General features: G+C 34.1%; 1 protein-coding gene across 1 annotated transcript in view; it reads right to left on the reverse strand.

Moving 5' to 3' along the window:
- LOC309684010 (centrosomal protein of 290 kDa-like) overlaps positions 1 to 16,487 on the reverse strand; it is a 57,852-nt gene that overhangs the window by 14,291 nt on the left and 27,074 nt on the right. Inside the window, exons 27-42 of the mRNA XM_082498157.1 lie at positions 15,025 to 15,136; positions 13,976 to 14,181; positions 11,988 to 12,139; positions 10,906 to 11,017; positions 9,712 to 10,167; positions 8,441 to 8,605; positions 8,091 to 8,198; positions 7,869 to 8,003; positions 6,938 to 7,204; positions 5,673 to 5,780; positions 4,885 to 5,084; positions 3,984 to 4,197; positions 3,648 to 3,785; positions 3,327 to 3,548; positions 2,632 to 2,748; positions 270 to 415 (exon numbers count right to left, since the gene is read on the reverse strand). Of these exons, the coding sequence (XP_082354283.1) occupies positions 270 to 415; positions 2,632 to 2,748; positions 3,327 to 3,548; positions 3,648 to 3,785; positions 3,984 to 4,197; positions 4,885 to 5,084; positions 5,673 to 5,780; positions 6,938 to 7,204; positions 7,869 to 8,003; positions 8,091 to 8,198; positions 8,441 to 8,605; positions 9,712 to 10,167; positions 10,906 to 11,017; positions 11,988 to 12,139; positions 13,976 to 14,181; positions 15,025 to 15,136 (2,858 nt within the window). The remainder of the gene's footprint in view (positions 1 to 269; positions 416 to 2,631; positions 2,749 to 3,326; positions 3,549 to 3,647; positions 3,786 to 3,983; positions 4,198 to 4,884; positions 5,085 to 5,672; positions 5,781 to 6,937; positions 7,205 to 7,868; positions 8,004 to 8,090; positions 8,199 to 8,440; positions 8,606 to 9,711; positions 10,168 to 10,905; positions 11,018 to 11,987; positions 12,140 to 13,975; positions 14,182 to 15,024; positions 15,137 to 16,487) is intronic.

Below are 16,487 nucleotides of genomic sequence, written 5' to 3' on the forward strand. Positions count from 1 at the left end.
GAGTGATATATACAAGAAGCACAATAAAGGACTCTTCAGTTGTATTCAGTTTCCTCTAATAAAGGTGGTTGACTTCTTCAAGGCAAAGGATACTATGGGAGTAGCCTGCTGCTTGAAAATTAACTAATCCTTTTAATCTCAATAGCAATGTCAAATTCTAGACACCAGTCTTATAAACATAAAAAACTGTTATAATTATTACATGGCAAACATATTTGTATTTCCCTTATGTCCTCATTTTGTAGCAGAATCTATTAAAACCAACTCACTTGCTGTAAATTTCCTTCAATGTATTCAACTGTTTGGCTACAGCATCTGCTTCTTTTTCCTTCTCTCTTAGTTTGTTCCGCAATCCTTCCATTCTGATTTGCCATTTTTTACCTTCTTCCCATTTAATTATTTCCTCTTTGGAAGTCTGTGAAGCACATAAACAAATGAGGTCTTTCTTTTTGAATTTTTTTCTTAAAGCAAAATAAACACACAGGTTAGAAAATGAAGAATGATATATTCTTCATTTATCAGTTTAAAACACGAAGCCACAGCAGGCATCTATTATTTACCTTATTTACTATAAGGTAAATAGCAGGCCCAGCTGGATACCTTAAGTATGCTGCAGTGACTGCTGTATAAAGCTGATGCAGTTTAATGCTATTACCAAATTCGTCCTTAGATTTCAATATTCATTTTACAAAAAAGGAGTGACAAATTTAATGAAATTGGGTTAGTGCAATATATCCTTTTACTTTGAATTACATGTTAGTAGACAGATCAAAGAAAAAGAAGTGTTTTTCTATGCCAATTTACAGCAGATCCGTCTTCTGCAGCTCACCAGGAGTTTATGTGCTCCTGCTGCACAGCGGTACAATTGGTCATTTTAGTTTATTTCTCCCTATGACAAATGGCATCTCTGCTTAAAGTTACAATTCAGTGGCTTTATACATCAGTTAAACCCTGTAACTATGTGATCACAAAAGGCTACTGAAAAATCACAGCCAATATTCCTATAAGCAGTTTTTGTTTGTTTGGTTTTTTTTTTAACTGGACTCTTCCCTTCTCCAGTTAGCCTCTGTACTCTCTTTTCTGTCTTCATTCTAAACAGTTACTGCTACTAAGGGACAAACAGAAAGCAAAGTCTTGGAAAAAGGAAAACACATGCCAAGTTTGAGAAAAATCTCTCTAGACTTTAAGCAACAGGTATTTTAAAAGTCTCAAATTAATTGGAAGCATAAGTGCAATCCTAGAATAATATTTAATATAATAAATAGTCTGAATGTCATTATATAAGCATGCTACAATATTCTAGTATATTTTATGATTACTGTGACAAACCAGTAAGTAGTTACTGAAGTAGTAAAACGACAAGAAAAAAAACAAACAAAAAACTGGTGAAATGAACACATCTCCAATTGTTCAGAATGTCTTGTATGTTGAGAGCACTACTGTGAAGAATAATCACTTAGACAGACATCACCCCTTTTACAATTCATGCTTGTGCTCCGAAATACTTCATGCTTTTACTATTGTGTTGATTTCGTAAATGCACATTTGACAGCACTTAGGTAATCAATTTCACAGCTACCTATAAAATTTTAGTTTTCACAGATGTGTATTGGAACTTTAATTCTTCGATAGTTAATCTGGTTCAACAAGGCCAAGTGCCGGGTTCTGCACATAGGTCACAACAACCCCATGCAGCGCTACAGGCTTGGGGGGGAGTGGCTCGAAAGCTGCCCGGCAGAAAAGGACCTGGGGGTGTTGGTGGACGGCCGGCTGAATATGAGCCAGCAGTGTGCCCAGATGGCCAAGAAGGCCAACAGCATCATGGCCTGTATCAGGAATAGTGTGGTGAGCAGGACTAGGGAAGTGATCATCCCCCTGTACTCAGCACTGGTGAGGCCCCACCTTGAGTACTGCATTCAGTTTTGGGCCCCTCACTACAAGAAGGACATTGAGGTGTTGAAGCGTGTCCAGAGAGGGGCTAAAAAGCTGGTGAGGGGTCCGGAGGACAAGTCTTATGAGGAACAACTGAGGGAACTGGGGTTGTTTAGCCTGGAGAAGAGAAGGCTGAGAGGAGACCTTATCACTCTCTACAACTACCTGAAAGGAGGTTGTAGAGAGGTGGGGGCTGACCTCTTCTCCCTGGCGACAAGTGATAGGACAAGAGGAAATGGGTTCAAGTTATGTCAGGGGAGGTTTAGATTGGATATTAGGAAAGATTTTTTCACTGAAAGGGTTATTAAACATTGGAACAGGCTGCCCAGGGAGGTGGTGGATTCGCCATCACTGGAGGTGTTTAAAAAAAGGGTAGATGTGGTACTTGGGGATGTGGTTTAGAAGTGGTTTTGTCAGGGTAGGTTAATGGTTGGACTTGATGATCTTAAAGGTCCCTTCCAACCTCAGCAATTCTATGATTCTATAATAAGGGCAGGAAACATTAATATATCGGTATTAAGCAACAAGAGCAGTAAAAAAGAGCAGGGGGAACTTGAAGAAGTTATAGTTATGAAACTGCTTTTCTTCTTATCAAGGTTGGCTGGTTGGTTGGGTTTTTTTAGAGGCAATAGGGAGAGTTGAGCTGCCAACACCTAGGCTGATGATGCCTTTCAAAGCCACATTCTAAATATCACATACCTTGTCTTCTCTTACACCTTTCTGTTCTGTTTCTTCACACTTCTTCTCAAGTTCACTTTCCAACCTTTTAATTTTTTTCTGAAGTGCATCTATCAGATTTTGTTCATCAGCTTTGCTCTGAAAAATTACAAACTTTCACAAGCTTAAAGTTTAATGACCACTACCTAAGTATTTTTCTCCACTCAAAAAATAAGGACTTTAATTCAAATTGGTAGAATTAGTTTACAACCTAAATGACCTTTTAAAAATTATCTTTAAATAATTGAAGTATTGGAATGTAACTTTGCATTCTAAACTGAATAAACTGAATAATCAGCAAGTAGCTGAATTAAAAAAAAAACAGATAATTCTACAGTAAATCCTTTACTTTTTTTTTCTGAAAGGAGAAATAAGGACAGCCAGGAAGATCACAAAATTCTACTTTTCAAAGAAGCTTTAAAAGTGGTGATTTGACTCCTCAGACTCTTTCAAAATTATTTCAAGCAGCAATTATTTTTCAGTCTCTTCTCTTTATTTGAGGCATGCTTCCAACAGCAAAAGCTAACAGCTCACATGTAACCCAGCTGATGAGCAAACATACATTTTTAAATCAAGTCTCAATTGCTGCCAAAAGTATTTAATCTTTCCCCTCATACCCAGCACATCTATGCAGAAACTTGACCAAGATAGAACATATTTTTAAAAATCACTTCTACCTGAATGCTATTGTTGAGCCTCTTAATCCGTTTCTTCAGTTCTTCATTTTCTTTTTCCATTTCATTTTTTTCTCTCAGCATTTTAGAAAATGCTTTTTGTTTCCTCTGGAGTTCTTGGTTCAGCTCATCCCTTTCATCAGACAAAGAACTTTCCCTGGTTTTACTTATTTTAAGGTTATCTGTAAGTTTTGTTATCTGATTATTTAATTCCCCTATCTGTGTCTAGAAGAAAAATACAAACAACAAACAAAACAGCAAAGCCCAAAATCAGGATTATCAACAAAACAACAATGCAATACAATGATATTACCTAGTACTCACCATAAGTCCCTTTGTTTGTCTGTCAACAATCTCCTGGACATTCATATATGCCTCTTTTTGTGACGCAGCAGAAATAATCTGCTGTTCAGCGTTAGCAGTCATTTCTGCTCGGAGTTCCAGAAGTGCTTTACTCAAAGCCTGAAAATAATAAATTGAAGTTCTTTTAAGCGAAGAAGCTGCTAATATGAACATTACAAAACAAGAAAAGGCAATTATATTTTACTATGTTATATTATGCAATTGTATTCTAATTCCTGCTGTAGAATACACAGAATTCTTAAGCATTAAGCAACATTAAACATTTATGTGACATAGGGATTAATTTTTTTGACTAACTTTCTGCTGCTTCTCTTTTATAGCTAACTGGCTCTTCAGCTGTTCCACCAGGTTTTTCAGCGTTGCTGTGGGTGCTCTATTGTTCTTTTCTTTTTGGATCTCTAGTTCAGTTTTTACATTTGCTAGTTCCTTCTCCATCTGGGATAACACGTTCCTCAATTCATTTGATTCATCTTTTAGTTTTTCCACATCAACTGTGTGCTTTTCCTGAAGCCTAATAAAAAATAAGCATTAATAGGGTATATTGCAATAATTAAGTCAGCAAACTCCAAATACATATGATGTTATATATTTTATTATTGTTAAAGCAAATGACACACAGATTTGGAAACAGCAAAAAAGACTGACTCAACAAAGAAGTCCTCCATTTAGTAAGAAAATTACTCAAGAAGATCAGCAAAATGAGATTAGAGCATTGCTCATTCTAATCCCTGACCTTAACAGGTAAAGAAAGCACCATACTTTTCTCCTTTTAAACAGGGGTTAAATTTTCATGAGTTTAAACTCCTTACACAGGAAGCCCAAATGAATGTATCATGAGGAAAAAAAAACAAACCAACAAACAAAAAAACACCACAAAACAGTAAATATCACAGTAGCTTAAAGACAACTCTCATACAAAGACTCCTTGAATACTTTCTTTTTCACTGAATGGCACAAAGCCAACAACTGAAAGGCATTTTTCCAAGCCACAGTTTTTCAATATTAGCCTCAGTGAAGGGCTACAGATTAAAAATAATATACAATTACCAACCATAGTAACACTTTTGAGTTAGCTTTTTCAGCCAAATATAAATTCAGCAAAAACATGTTCAATTTGATAGACCAGTCCTGTAGCAGCAATACATAACTGACTTGATCTAATCCAGTTGTGACTAACGTTAATAGTCTAAAAACTTACTGGGCTCTCATAGTCTCAAACTCTTTGATTTTCATTGAAGTAATTTGTTTTTGTTTCTCCAAATCAGAGGATGTTTTCTTTAATTTTCCAACAAGGGAAGCAAGAGAATTATCCTGTTCTGCTACAGTTTGTTCCATTTCAGCTAAGCGGAGGAAATGTTTATTGTTGGAATGTGATAAAGAAGACTTTCTCATTAACTCCTGTAAAACAGAGCAAATGCATGTGACAAACATTTTAAGCTGTAAATCAAAGGTAAACATTAGTTATGCATTTTAAACTCAATTCTTAATATAACCAAGCATTAATATCTAACAAGTTTATTTACTGAGATGTAAATCTTAGTCCACCAAGAAAGCAGTCACATGGGTTTGAAAGAGCTGTGTGCATCTAATGATCCACAGAATAACCAGTTAAATACAAGTTTCACCTTATCATAATGTTTCAAGAGAAAATTTGTATTGAAATGGGTTAGTTTAACATAACCGCAGACTGAATGAAAAGAACAGAAAACACAATATAAACTCTCTTTCCTAGAAGCCTCCTTAAATTAGGATGATATGAAAAATGCTCATATATACTGAGGTGGTAACTTTGTTTTTTTACGCTTGAATTCTAATCCATCTCTTGTGAATTCTCTCAAGAATAATACAATAATTCTGTACCAACCATCCGTTTATTTTTGCTGTCATTGTTTATTATTTACTTTTGACTGCAAAGCTGTTCTTTTGAGCAACAATTTTAAAAATTTGGGAACAAATTCACTAATCCCACAAATACACATAACTTACCAAAGCAGTCTGTTTGAATTTATTAAGGGAATTGTCAGTAAGCAAATTTAACTTCTGGTGTAGAACTCTAAGGTCTTCCTCATGCTTCTTTGCTATTTCCTCTTGTTCCTGTTAGTTCAAAATAAAAATATCACTCTACTGATGCACAGTATTCCAGAAAGTCATGAAACTACAGTACCTTCATGTTGATTGCTCGCTCATTGCTCAGTATGGCTCCCCAAATTTTCCTCTAATTCTAGCCATTTTTAAAATTCTTTTCTTCTTGCTATAATCAATGATTTTTTTTTTCCTTTTTAAAACTATTGGAAAAAATCCACTATTGCTATTTTAAGCTTTGTAGCAAGTAGTATGGTGCAACAGGACAGGAGCTGGAGAGCAAAACAGCTGGTGTAGATCTTTACCAGCTATTACTACCAATATGGATAGTGATATCCATACTATATACTTTTCAGGTCTATTTACTTTGGAATATAATGTGATTCTGTGGATTGAATGTCTGCTAGCAGACAGAATACAGTAGGCTCATTTTTAGACTGCATCTTCTGGTTTAGTTCCAAACCAAAAAACTTGATTTCTCCCAGAAGAAATAGCTACACACATTAACCAAAGCACATTAAGTGAAGATGACAGGAAATGTGTTTTGGAAATGTGTTCCTGATCCAAACACACTAAAACTGACACATGTCCAGTCTTGAAGTAGCTCTTAGACACAAGGTTTATGCGTTAAATTATGCTTTAAGGGTATAAAGAATAAAGAACATAAAGTATGCTTAAATAATATAAAGTATGCTTACATACCATGTTTATGCTTTAAAATATGCTTTAATTTAAAATATGCTTTACAAAGCATGTGCTTTAAGAAGCACATTTTCCATAAACGTATGTCCTTCCTGTACCTCTACAGGTACAGCATCTACACTACATGATGCAGGCCAGAGATCATTGCTGCAAGTACTGGAGAATCCCATATAAATTTTAAATATACCGAGACAACTTCTCACAGCAAAATTTTAATTTTTTTCCTGTCACGCTAATTTAATTCCTAGACAGACATCATATGCATAACCTCTTGACTGAGCAAGCCTCCTATTTTGAGAAGTTAGAAACTTCTACATGAACTTTCTACATGAAAAATTACTAATTGTCTCCGCTCTGTTATCTCTGAGGTCAGAAACTTTTTAAGATTTCACTAGCAGTGAGAAAAACAAAGAATCAACTAAAACAACTTAAAAATGGAAGAAATTTTATGCAAAAAGTTTAACTACCTCTCTTGCTTTAGCAAGCAAATGTTGGTATCTTTTTAACACCTCCTCCTTTTGATTTAATCTTGCTTGCATATTTGCAATGGTTTGACGAGCAACTTTTATGGCATGATGGTACTTTGGATCATCTTCTTGTTTGCCTAATTCAGTCATTATTTTCTCTCTTTCCGATGTTGCAGGTAATTGAAGTCTTAGTTCATTTATAACTTTATCTCTTGATAAAACATTTTGTTCAGCATTCCACACAGCAGTTTCCTTTTCTTTTAATTTCTACAATGAAACACAATTGTTGCATTTCCAGAATTCAAACACTGCAAAAAGATCTTACTTTTTAAAAAATGTACCAAAAAGATTTGTCTAAATGAACTTATAAACACAAAACATTTTGCACGCAGTTCTGACTGTATGGGTTTACTATTAGATGAAAAAAGTTCCAGAATATCATTACCATGTCTTTATGTATTATTTGCTTGACACAAGACACTTATGGAACTCATTTTGTGCTACCAAATTAAGAAGGTGGTGGTTTTCAATTTTCTTACGAACCACAAAGTATCTTCTGTAAAAGAATTTCAATATAGCAACCCAAGATAAAAGGATTTTGCTATGCTGCTTATTAAATTTGATGTACCACTTACCAAATTTAACTAGCTATAGTCAACTGAATTTTTTACAGCAAAAGCATCTTACCCTACTGAATGAACATTCTAAAATATTAAAAAAAAAATCCCAATAATTTGTTCTAATGGAAAAAATATTTCATTTTTGTCATGGTGTGATTATATTATTTAAATTTTCTCTTTGTTAAATACTTGTAAGGGATAGGCACATTTGAGTGACATTTATAAAAAAACATCTGTTATATTAAAAAAATATTAAGGGCATAGAAATACAAACTTTGTCCCTTTATATGATAATTTATGCATTTAATTACCTCCTCCAGTGATTTGCAGGTTGCCTTAGTTTCCAGGATTGTTCGAATATGCTCCTGATTCTTTCTCAAAGCCAATTCAAGTTGTTGTGGCAGTGGCAAACTAGAGTCTGGAACTGATCCTGTAGCCTCTTCTAACTGCACAGAGAGATTCATACTTCTGTAATCTGACAACTCCAAAACCCATGCTTACGAGTCTATTTTTAGTTAATTCAATGCATGTACCTTTAAAGCTGTACTAAGTATTTCATTTTGTTGATGATCATACAGGTCTAATTGACGCTGCAGTTCTACTTCCCTCTGGTCCCAAGCCATTTGCCTTTCTTCATGAAACTGTAACAAATGTTTGATAAAGGTATTTTATTTATGGAAGGCAATGGGAATTTTATATCCAACTTAAACAGAAAAAAAGAGGTACCAAAATGTAACATACTCAAATGTGCTATTAAAAAGAATTATGGAACCAAGTTCCAAACTTCTATGTTTAAAACTTACTAGGAAGAATCTTCCTTTTAAAAATCACTTAGTGAAATAAGGAATAGGCTGTTTTTCTAATAGCATGCAGAAATACATACCTTGTTCTGCTGTACAATTTCTTCTTCCAGATTATTGATTGTACGTTCATATTCAGAAATAATATTACGCAAATACTTCACCTCTTCCTTTTGCTTGACTAACTCTCGATTGAGTTTAAGTTCCTGCAGGTGGAGTTGCTCCATCTTCATATGCCATTCAATCACCTAATAATGAATGATACACAGTATTATATTTACTAAGCCCACAGGCCAACTAGATGCAGCTACACCCTTTGACTTTGAGGCACTATGGCACTTATCCAATCAACAGGAAGAGAGAAGTTCTGCCTTTTTAAGCTTCTTCACTTCTGTTGAGTGAGAACGCATGGCAAGAGTATGAAACTGCAAGAGGAACGACTGCAGCAGACAATTAGAGAGGCAACAGGCTTCCCCTACGCTGACGGAAGTGCATTGCAAATAATTTTCAAATTACCTAACTAAGCTATACCCTATGCATCTGTCCAGACTGAAGAAAAAAAGCATGCAAGAAGCTTGGTTGACTTTTCCAAAACAGTAAAAGATTTTAAAACACCATTTAAAACTGTATGTGTTCAAAAATGCAAATGTACTAAGAATAACAGACATATTTATGTCAAAATGGTCTAGAAAAATATTTGAAAACTGCCTTAAAACTAAAACAAGCCAAGAGCGTTACAACCATTGCTTACATGCAGACATCTTTAGTCATGACAGATATAACCATATTACGTAATGCACAGTGATCTGGACGAGAAATGAGAAAGCCTTATTCAGATTTCAAGGCAACATTGTTTACAATAGCAAATTATGATTAAGTAGAATTACTGAGTATAATAACATTTCTGACCATTCTGCCTAAATTACTGCCCCTGGATTTATTTAAAAAGACACGGATTTGTAGTGAAGATTTCAATACAAGCTCATGGAACAGAACTTCAGAATGCTACCCTGTGTTTAATTTAATTTTATTCATAATTTACTTCAATTCATAAATTAATGCAACTTAATATAACTGAATTCATAGTTAGCTTCTACTTCTATGCCACTTAATTGGACACAAAAAAAAATTAGTAAATATGACTGCACTGACTTTTACAGGGCAAATAACTAATGATGTATTACTTTTTTAAAACAGGAAAACAAAGACAGACAGCTGTCATATTCTAACAAAGTGTATTTTGATATCATTAAGTTCTACATTAAAACAGATGCCTAGGGAACAAGCTGAACTGAACTGTAATTTAAATGCAGATCAGATAAACAAAGCTATTCAAAGTTGTAAAATAGCAAACCTTTTGAGCTCCTCTTGTATCCTTCAATGCACTTACTAATTCCTCTAAACTTTTCAGTTTTAACTCCATCTCTAATGCTCTGTTTTCTGCATTTCGACGCTCCTGCTGGGCATGCTGAGCTTCTTCCAGAATCTTCAGTTTGTCATTCTGTAGCTGAATCATTGTTTTAGAGAATTTTTCTTGCTGTGCTAAAGGCAGAGCACCACTAAACTGTCGCCGCAAAGACTGAACTGTCTGTTGTAGATGTTTGACTCTATTTCTTCCTTCCAGTCGGGCAAAATATAAGGCTTGCTCTCTCTCATCAAGCTTCTGCTCTAAACGTAGATTATGGATCTCCATCTTCTGTAGTTTCAATTTAAGCGTCTCCAATTTGCCTACAGCAACAGATTCACTACCTTGAAGGGCTATGATATGTTGATGCAGTTTTGCAATAACAGCTTTTTCATCTGACTGTGCCTAAGAAAAAAATATATAGAACAAATTTATTTTTCATTTTAAATGTTAATGAGGTGTATATGTAAATATAAACAAGTTTGTTTTTTTTTTTAATTTTATATATTGCATGCATTTTAGTCCATAGGTAAGAGCAAGAATTAGCCTCTAAAAACAGCTTTTTATGTTGCCACTGTTGTTTCTTTAGTCACAGTTTAGAAGTACACCTCTTCAGATACTGATCTTAAAAAGTGTGTCTTTCTCTTTCCAAAATGCCTAAACTTAGAAAATATGGTAATGTAAAAGCTGACAAAAGTGTTGTATTTATGGACTCAAACCATTCTAGAACATGAAAACAAACCCCAAGAAATTGTTTCAGCTAATAACAAAGCAATAGAGTAAGCATATCGCAAAACTTTGCAAGTCATTGCTTGCCTTGTAAAAAACGATCAAACTCTCCTGATATTATATTTAAATATTGACCACGGGCTATAAATCATAGAGGAATAAATATTACCTAGATAACTTGGAAAAAAACTCAGGATCTGTAATAGCTGTACAGCTAGAAATGAAAAACAACGGCGAAGGGGATAATTACGTAATAAAGAATTCTTGAAAGGGTATGGCCACTACAAGGACTACCTTGTTAAGATCCTTCTGAAATACTTCTGCAGTTTCCTAATTCACTGTAAAATTACTTCATTTCTTCTCGCCCCAGGGGAAAATATCCAAACTGCAGTGTAAATAAAGGTTGAATTTTACCTGATAGTCTAAAATTTGCATTCTAAGAGATTCCACTTCTTTATCTCTGTACTGCTGGCGTGCCTCCAGAGCTTCAACCTGCATTTTTGCTACATCAGACAGTTCTCTTAACCTTGCAGGGAAAACAAGAGTATTGTGTCACTTGATACCACTGAATAACCTATTTTTTCTACATAGAAGATGCTAAGAAAAGACGTCTAGCATGTTTCCTCATATCAAAACATTTGAAGACATTGTTTTTTTCAGCATACTCTTCTCTACTAATCTGTCCTTGTTATGAAAATTCTTCTGTATTGTCACTCAACTTTTTCACAGGACATTTTCCTGGAAGTTATACAGAAGTTTGCTAGCAGTAACCTACACCGGCAAAACAATGACACAGTTTTTACCTGAACTAACCATCTCTGCCCTCTATTTCTCTCCCACTTCAGGACATAAATGGTCAAAAAGTTTCACTTTCAATTCCATTCTCTGCTTACCCAAGTCTAATCACACATTTTCAGTGTCAAAAATCACTGCAAATATGCCCACAAATTTTGCTTTTTTAGGAATATAAAAGGTTACATTATTTACTCAGAGACAAATGTCCATATTAACATAGCTAAAAAGGTCAGTTTTTCAATTTATGCGTACAAAGTTACCCTGTTTTAAGTAAGTGGCAACCACCCCACGGCAGCTGAATCTTTGAGATATCCGACTCTTTGAAAGTAAGAATTGCTTTCCGATTTCTCTTATGAGATTTTCATACATTTAAGGTAGGTTGTGGCACAGAAACAAGATAAAACTTGATTAATTAGTTTAAAAATACTAGTAATAAGTACACAAGTCCACACTTACCCATGTCTATCCAGGCCAGCAATTAATTCCTTGTTCAAATCAAAATGAAGCTAATTACTTTCTTTATAGTCATGAATTAAATGGTTAATTTTCAATTCCAAATTTGGCATATATAAAAGCCAAAGAATTAGGCGTTGAAAATTATCTGTTAGTAATACATAAGTAGTGTATTACATAAGCCTACACAGCCTAAATTTTTGCATGCTTCTAAACATACTGCATTCAAAATTTGTTACTTTACTTACTTTGATACTTCAATCTTGAGCTCCATCTCGCGCTTCTCTAGGTCCACAATTTGTCGTCTATCTGCATCACTTACTGCCTTACTTACACGCTTTGACAGTTCATCTCTTAATTCCTGTTCTACTTTCTGTGCCTCAAAGTTGATTTTGGTGAGCTTAAAAACAAATAAAATGAGAAACAAACAAAATGGTACCCTAAGCACACAACTGCTCCCAAGCCTGCAAAGAAAAAGCAGTGCCAAAATTATCTTTTCTTTTTTAGTCATTACAAAACAGTATTCAGCTGTGTTCAGAAAACAGTTTCCTTGCCTCTCTGCTTAAACGTCTTTTTGTTTGCAGCATTGCATACACATAGGAACAGATACACAGGCCGGCACAGAACAGGATTCTAAATTAAACACAATTTTTCTTAACGAATTTTCTTAAAACTATTACTGCAATATCTTGCTCTTAAACTAAGATAAGAAAAAAAGAAAAAAAAAGACTAATACTGTAAACTCTTTAGGAAATGAACAGTCTTACTTATACATTTCTCTATTATCTAGTATATTAGGATTGCTAACACAAATACAGGTAATAAGTGTCAAGACTCACAATAGTGTAGTTCTTTTGTTCTTTCTAAAAAGAACTTTCATAATTAAGTGATATTCTTTCAAGCACACTCATTTTTCAAATTTAGTATTAAATACTGAGTAACCAATATTTCAATTCAAACCAAAGAGCATTAAGAAAAGATAGATATTTGAAAAGCACTAGGCAACATAGAGAAGCCTCAGGAATTAATTCCTGAGGTATCTATAATACCAGATTAGGAGCCACCGACAGGAGTATATGAAACAGATAATGTATGTCCTGGAGCTGCAGAATGAGAAAAAATGGATGCGCAGAGGAACTGGTAAGAAAAAATCGGGGCATTAGGAGTTCATCAACTCAAAATGAAGGAAGACTAGCAGACCTAAATGCATTGCAAGACAGATAATAATACAGGCAAAAGCAAAAAAGGGAAATGTGATCCTAGGGTGTATCACCTGAGGTATTTCTTAATGAAATAAAAGAAGTCATGCCATCAGAAAAGGCTTTAACAATCCTGCTGCTGAAAAGGTTTATACGCTTTCAGTTACTCCATGTCCCAAATCAATGCAAATCAAAACAGTGTAACAAACACTACTAAAAAGAGAAATGAGGAGTCCAGACAACAGCAATCTAAAATAGCTACGCTAAAGTCTGGCAAAGCACAAGGAGGGGGAATGAATACAATCTATCAATATTCCTGTCAACATAACTGTTCTTTTTCTTCCTTTGTGTTGAAATTGTCAATACTGGCACAAGAACAAGTGTCTACAACTGCCTATAAATAAATTTAGACTGGAAATTATAACAAAGTCTACTATTAAATAATGAATTTATGGAACAAACTTCAAATATGAATAGTGGGGACAAAAAAGTCCCCAAGATGAAGACTGATATGAGAAGAATACCAAGGATCGTCAGCTTCAATGGCACATGACTGCCTTTCTATTCCTGTGTTACAGATAACATTTGGCACGTGACAGAGGACACAGCCAGTCTGTAACAGAATCATGACACTGTCATTTGCAAAAGGGATGTAAAGGTCTAACGTTTTTTGAATCATTGGTAATTAAGGGAAAATTAGCAGAAAAGGGATCACATGAATTAGAAACAAGAAAAAACAGGTCAAGAACAGACTTTTTTTCTAGCAGTCTACTGAAAAACTAGCAAAATGTCAAGATGCTAATCATGTGTTTTACAGAGATTAACTAATGTTTGAAATAAACTACTGACAAATTAATTAGTTATATTTTTTACAAATGTCCTGTGCATGCAAAATTGCAGCTCTTAAAGGCAGCTATATTTTGCATCATAAACTTATTTCCCAGTTGTGATACAAAATAGATTAATACTTTTTGAAAAGATCAAAAATATGCTTTTAAGATGTGTCAAATTATGTTGTTACATCCCCACAGATTTACCTCAGCAAATTTTGTTTCCAATTCAAAATTACGTTCTTCTATTTGTTTTACAGTATTCCTTAAATGTTCATACATTCGTTGTGAATGTTCTGCTCTCTGTCTTTCATTTAGTTCCTTCATTTCCAACATTGTGATTTTCTTAGAAATGGATAAAATCTCACTGTTGGTTATTGCTTTTGTGGCCTTGTCCATGGCATTGTCATCCCCTACATTAAAAAATATTTAAATTAGGAAATACACAAGCTGATTCAACCACGAAAATTATTTGCACCATGAAACAGAACATGAGTTTTGCTTTATCTCTGGCAGATAAAATTTATCAAAACACCTGTTTTAAACCGGAGGCATGGTTATCTTGCCTTATTACATGTTTGAAAAGTATCTAATTTGAATAAAATGCTATTATCAATTATAAATTGGTTTATCTGCAACCATGGTTCTTAAGACTGATAACTATTTTCAGTGTAGCCTTTCACTTTATCCTTAATTCAGCTGGTAAATCTTCAGGAAATTTAATTTAAAATCTGTAAAAGGAACAGATGTGGATGAGTTCTTGAATAATGGGAAAACAAACTGTACACAAAGCAGCCCCAGCTATCAAGAAAAAATACTCTGTTACAGAACATGAACCAGGAAAAAGAAATCATTTTCCTGACAACCTTTGAAGTACTTTGACTGATAATCAAGTTAGAAACTATTGCACCTTATTAAAAAATAATTAAAAAAAAAAAAAAAACAAACACAACAGGTGATGGTTCTTTACAGATTCCAGCTTTTAAATCCTTGACCCAGTAACACAAAAAAAGTCAATGTAGAACAGTTTCCAGATGAAAATACCAAACTTGGTTTTGGTCAAATAGATAAATAAAATGAAACAAACGAAAAAAAGGAAATTCACCAAAAAACAATTTAAGACCATTAATGAATAGTTTTGACTTTTTGGGTAGGTTAATTTTAAGATAAATCTATTTTAAAACGTTTTAAAATATTACTTTTACTCAGGACGTACCATTTGATTTTTAATGTCATAATATAACATTCATACTTGCCCAGCTTACTCATCTGTTCCCACGCCTGTTCTACTGTGTGAAGTTTCTCTTTCGTGATCTCCAGTTCCTTATTCAATAAATTTATCTGTGCTTTCAAGGATTCATTCTCATGCTGTATGACAAAGAGTTGCAATATAATAGCAAACTATTTAACTGTAGCAGATTTGATGTCTAGTATCTATAAAATCTTTTAAATTAACAGATTTTGCCTACGCACAACCCATAACCTATATATATGGCAACACAAGAACGTAAGTTTCCTCCTAACTATAAAAATGCCAGTCTTTGCTCTCTATGTTGTATCTTACTGTCAACTACTATTACCATGAATATTTATCATCAGTCACTGTGATTGCTAGAGTGTCTAGAATTAGATGAGGAAATCTATGGTTGTTATACTAAACATCTCATTAACAATAGGAAAGGAAGAATTACGTCTAGAGGATATTTCATCCCGCACAGGATATTTCATCCTGCACATAAATGCATGTTTGAGACAGACCATATACTCCTTTTAGCTCTTGTAGGCATCTAATATGATGCCAAACATAGTTTTGTAAGTGTTCCTTCACTCCTCCAAATAGAAACAAAAATTTCCACCTTAAACATTAAACCAAATTGAATTCTTCATATTAATTTCCAATTTCTAGTTTTCACACATTTTTAGTTTGCTATTGATAAATGATTCTCTAGCTCTGTGAAATTGCTGAAATAGGCAATGCAAGCTTTCATACACACAACATTTCATAAAATAGAGAAAGAATCATTTATTCTGTAGCTAACACAAATGCACCTATCTGCTCCCAAGCAAATTTAATAGTTCAGTAAATCTACCCACCACATGTACTTAACCCTTATCAACCACAGAAACCCAACAGACAAGAACATGACATGAGCTTTAACTACTAGTTAAACTACTACTTTTTTTGACTATTATTTCTGACATGAATGAAAAGCGGGAGGTAGTAATGTATCTTTGAAGCCATCTTCACAGTTCTTGAAAGGAAGCCCCCTCCTACTTCAAAGGAATAGCTACACATTTGCAGTCCCTATGATATTTTGCAAACACATTGTGAACAATCTTTGGTTATTTATTTTTTTTTATTAAAGTAAAATTGCAAAGGTTTACTGCCCTTTTGGAACTGAAAATTTCATTCTTGTAAGTTAAGAATTACTAGGAGCACTTACTTTGGCAGAAACCTTTGAAAGTGTTTACACTCATTTTACTTTCCTTATGACCTCCAAAACTGAAGATGGTAGCAAATATTCCTTCTGCCAGGCTTATTTTGGTAACCAAAAACTAAAAATAATTTGCGAGGGAACATACCCAGAGCTTAACTTAAAAAGCAAACAACCAAATCCACCAATGCAATTAATCAAAATGTTTCTATGTACGCCCATTGAAATAAAATCTGGGACTTTGTGTATGTTTCTTAATCCACTGAAAAATACCAGGTAAGCAA

Source organism: Vanellus vanellus (genome assembly GCF_965231255.1).
Source record: "Vanellus vanellus genome assembly, chromosome: 1".
NCBI lineage: Eukaryota > Metazoa > Chordata > Aves > Charadriiformes > Charadriidae > Vanellus > Vanellus vanellus.